At 36.2% G+C, this 4,906-nt stretch overlaps 2 protein-coding genes across 2 annotated transcripts in view; both read left to right on the top strand.

The window, feature by feature from the left end:
- Positions 1 to 988, top strand: part of LOC103588465 (ubiquitin carboxyl-terminal hydrolase 34-like) — a 49,067-nt gene extending 48,079 nt beyond the window's left edge. The window contains exon 14 of the mRNA XM_008570140.1: positions 960 to 988. Coding sequence (XP_008568362.1) covers positions 960 to 988 — 29 coding nt within the window. The remainder of the gene's footprint in view (positions 1 to 959) is intronic.
- Positions 989 to 1,541: 553 nt separating this feature from the next.
- USP34 (ubiquitin specific peptidase 34) overlaps positions 1,542 to 4,906 on the top strand; it is a 143,194-nt gene continuing 139,829 nt past the window's right edge. The window contains exon 1 of the mRNA XM_008570133.1: positions 1,542 to 1,687. Coding sequence (XP_008568355.1) covers positions 1,552 to 1,687 — 136 coding nt within the window. The 5' untranslated portion in view covers positions 1,542 to 1,551. The remainder of the gene's footprint in view (positions 1,688 to 4,906) is intronic.

Here is a 4,906-nt window from a genome sequence, read left to right as displayed (position 1 = left end):
TTTTTTTTTTTTTTTTTTTTTTTTTTGTCTTTTGTCTTTTTCCGTGTCCGGCAACGGATCGCAACCCTCAGTGTTGCCCCCGTACCGGACCGGGGACCGGCAACGGGATCGCAACCCACTCATGAGGTTTTTTGTGAGGACTTTGTGGGCTAATGTGATTGGTACAAAATATGTCTTTAATAAATATTAGCTGCTATTTGTTATTCTTGTCATTACAAGTTAGTAGTATTTGAGCTAATGATGAAACATGAATATGCAGTTTATTAGGATGAGCTTTCTTAGACTTGACAATTTGCCAGACCTTCCAGGGATTCAGGTTAGTTGTTTGTGTGAACTACATATCTATTATACATATTGCTTCTTTATTTCCTTTGTCTTTTTATTTTATTCGTATCACTGACACATCTGAGTTTTAGGCACTGTTTTTCAACTGAGGCACTATTGATATTTTGGGACAGATAATTCTTTGTTTGGAATTTACAGCAATGTGAATGCTGTCCTTTGCATTGTAGAATGTTTAGCAGCACGCATAGCCCCTATCTCTGGATGCCAGTAGCAGCATCCCCCTAGTTTTGAGAACCAAAACTCTCTAGACATTGTCAGGTGTCACGCTGGGGGCCAAAATCACCACTGATTGAGAACCACTGATTTACTCTCTGACATTACATATGGGCACATTCAAAGTTGTTCCCAGCACAGCTCATGATGAATACAAAACAATTTGTTTATTACAAAACTGTGATCCAATGTATTCACTTTGGCACATTGCACATCTATTTTAGTCTTGATACTAAATATACTTCCTATCGCCAAATACCTAATTGTTTAATTTTTCATATTAGCTCTTTCCATATTCTTTGAATATGGTACTATTTGTGAGTCTCTAAATTTATCCTGCACTTCATGTTGGTTTCTTTTTTGATGTTATTTTCATCCTTTTTTCTTTATATCCTTTACAGCACCCAGTAGAGCATGTTTTGGAAACTAGTGTTTAGTATGTATTTGAGTTGAAAGTTTCCCAATTAATACTCCATCTAGATGTAGCCTTAGATTATATATTTCAGTATGTAGATTGAAATATTTTTCTAGTAGTTATCTCATTTGATTTTGCAGTTTATATGAATAAATGTAAATAAATTCTATAGTTTTACATTGTGACTTTAAGTTTATAAAATAATATTTAATAGTGAGTATTACTGATCTTGCCTAAAATTATTCTTTCAAGTTATTCTAGTGAGGTGTGTTAATTGGCTAGTAATAAGTGTAGATATTGCAAAATTATTAAATAGTTCGACACTTTGGGCTTTTTAGTGTTTGTAAAGTTCTCAGTATTCCATATTGTTAAAAAACATGTAGCTAGCTGAGTGTGTTGCAATTTGTGCCAAATGTTTTAAGAGGTATTTTTTGTGATTCACAAAGTATGTTATGCTTAACCTGAAAGTACTAACTTTGTGCTTTTCTCTGTATTATAGGCATATGGTTGATGATATGCTAAGTGCTGATGATGTCAGTTGTAGTAGCTCCCAGGTCAGTGCAAAATCAGAAAAAAATATGGCTGATTTTGATGGTGAAGAATCTGGATGTGAAGAGGAGTTAGTTCAGATTAATTCTCATGCAGAACTAACATCTCATCTCCAACAACATCTTCCCAATTTAGCTTCCATTTACCATGAACATCTTAGTCAAGGTAAGGTTCTTTAGTAAATAAAATATATTATGTTTTTCAAAACAGGAATAATTTATATTACATTGTTAAAGGAATCAATAGTGTTGTAATACTTAAATGCTTTTGCCAAAATAACTTTCATATGGTAGTTTTCTTTCTAAGAAAACAGAATTATTGTAAATACTCTGTCATAAGTATAAGTAAGGCTTGCAGTTCTATCAAGAGATGTTCACCTGGAAAAGGAAATGTACAGTAATATGTGGGAAAACTAAAGCTTTATATTTTAGAAAATATATATATTACTGTATTAGATTTTATATTCAGAAATCTTAGGACCTAAAAGTAATAGGAGACAATAAAAGATCTAATACTATACGGTTCCATTTATATGCAATGTATAGAATAGGCAAATCTGCAGAGGCGGAAAGTAGATTAGTGGTTGCTTGTGGTTGTGGAGGCTTGGGGGGAAATAAGGAGAGGTGAATGCTAAAGGTCAAGGTACTTCTTTTATCTGTGGTGATGAAAATGTTTGAGAAAGGATTGTTTCAATAAGTCTAACTCTTAAAAAAAAGTAATAGGACATGACCAGACTTGAGAGAATGGAGGAATGGGGGAGGGTAAAGAGTAGTAGAAGATTAATGAAGAAAGGGAGAAAAAATAAGAGAGGGAGAAAAAATAAGAGAGGGAAAAACAGTTTTAGAATTGACAGTTTAAAGGCCTTTATCCAACCTCTTGCTTGATTAGGTACCTTCAGCACATGCTAGTCTAGTAAATGGGTTTTGGGATGTCAGTACATTATAACAGAAGTAAACCTGCTGGATTGGGTTTATGCTGAAAGATAATGATCAGGCTTGGAGACACAACTTTCACCTTGACACAGTTAGTGATTTTAAATGTTCCTTGTACACGATCTAGATAAAGTTACTGTGACTCTTTCATTGTGTTGTTGTGGTTGTTAAGAAATGAATAGGTTAAGATTGAGGTCATCAGATTGAATTTGATGCCGTATTTATTAAATCGTTAACCATTCTTCTCTTATCCCATATTTTTCTTTTATATATTCAGGATTCTACATATTTTTTACCACATGGAGTTAGAAATTGAACAAAATGATTATATATATTAATGCTCTCTAAATTCACCTTGTATTACAGTGATTTTAGTACTATAAAGAACTCTTCCAACACAGTGAGACAAACAATCAAATTTAAATATGGGCAAAAGATTTGAGCACATATTTTATAAAAGACGATACATAGAAATGGTCAGTAAGTACATTCTCAATGTCTCTAGTCATCTGGGAAATGGCAAGTTGAAACCACAGTGAGGTACACCTATTGGAAAGGGTAAAATTAAAGGCTGAAAGTATCAAGGACTGACACTAAGGATGTGGAATAACTGGAACTCTTATACATTGCTGTTTAGTGTAAAATATAACTGCTTTGGAGAATTGTTTTATCCTGCCCTAGGTTTTTACCCAAGAGAAATGAAAATGTCTGCAAAAAGATTTCTATGTGAATGTTTATACATGCTGCTTTATTTATAAGACCCTCAACTGGAATTAACTAGTATTACATATAGTAGAATTCTACTCACCAATAAAAAGGAAAGAACTACTGATACATGCAACACCATGGATGAATATAAAAAAAAAAAATGAGCAAAAGAAGTTAGAAACAGAAGAGTACATACCATATATCATTTACATGCACCTCTACAACAGTCAAAAGTGATTTGTAATGATAGAAATCTGTTCAGTGATGGTCTAGGGTCTGGGGGTAGGGATTGATTGTAAAGGGTCACAAGGGGACTTTCTGGAGTGATAGAAATGTACTCTGTTTTGATTTTTGTATGTAATTATATTTTAATAAAATCAACTTTAAAAGGTAAATACCACCCCCACCCCACCAAAAAAAGACAAGCCATAGACTGGAAGAAGTACTTGAAAATTATATACCTAATAAAGGATTTGTATCCAGAATATGTAAGAATTTGTACAACTCAGTAGTAACACAACCTAATTAAAAAGTGGCAAATGATTTATTTCACCAAAGAAGGTACACAAATGGCAAATAAGCACATGAAAAGATACTTAACATCATTAGTCATTAGGAAAATGTAAATTATAAACCATAATGAGATTTCACTGCATACCTACTAGAATGGCTGAAGTTAAAAAGAGTGATGACACTATGATGTTGAGGAGGTTATGTAGGAACAGGACCTGGTACTCTCATATGCTGCTAGTCGGAGTGTAAAATGGCACAGCCCATTTGGAAAGCAGTTTGGCAGTTTCATTCATTCATTCATTCATTCATTTATTTTTCAAATCAACATTACTAGCATATATTGTTAGGGAGTGTAAAATGGCACAGCCCATTTGGAAAGCAGTTTGGCAGTTTCATTCATTCATTCATTCATTCATTCATTTATTTTTCAAATCAACATTACTAGCATATATTGTTACAAATCGTAATTATTCTTTATGCCCCTTGTCCAATCTCTCCCCTTCCCCCATTCCCTCCCCCCTCTAATTAGCCTAGATTACTTCTCTCCTTCTGAAAGAATAATGGTTACTCTGTTAATTTGTTACCTAGATGATCTGTCCAATGCCAAGAGGTGTGATCAGGTCCCCCAATATTATCATAGAGCAGATGCTTTTTTCTGTCACTTTGAAATGGGCTTTGTGGAGAGAAACATCTTCTTTTCTTTGTCTCTGCTGGTGACTGTCCTTGTGTGAATGCACTCCAGTGGTTGGTGGACCATCTGCGTGGTGGTTGTGGCATTGAGCCGCTTTCATGGTAGGCATAGTTATTGTGGTGGCTGTGGTGGGCCACCCACATGGGGGTGAAGTTTTTGGCATGCTCCTGGGCGCTGGCAGTGTGCCTGGTTGTGGGGTATGTCTGGTCTCCTTCTCCATGTCTCTGGTCCCTGGGCGCCCTGAGGCGCTGGCTCCATGTGCCTGGTTGTGGGAGGGAGGTCTGGTTCTCTTCTCCATGTCTCGGGTCCCTGGGCAGGCCTCGAGGTGCTGGCGCAGTTTGCATGGAAGTGGGAGTGGGGTGCAATCCCTGGATCCAAGCCTCTGTTTCCCAGGCAGGCTCGAAGGTGCTGGTGGTGTGCCAGGGCCGGAACTAATTTTTTGTCCTTTGCTTACTTCTTCTTTTTTTTTCCTTTTTGTCTTTTTTCGTGTCCGGCAACGGATCGCAACCCTCGGTGTCACGCCCGTACCGGACCAGGACC

The sequence above is a fragment of the Galeopterus variegatus genome, unplaced genomic scaffold, assembly GCF_000696425.1.
Source record: "Galeopterus variegatus unplaced genomic scaffold, G_variegatus-3.0.2 Scaffold574, whole genome shotgun sequence".
Classification (NCBI taxonomy): Eukaryota; Metazoa; Chordata; class Mammalia; order Dermoptera; family Cynocephalidae; genus Galeopterus; species Galeopterus variegatus.
The sequence above is the reverse complement of the archived record's forward strand: the minus strand, read 5'-3'. Positions and strand labels throughout refer to the sequence as shown.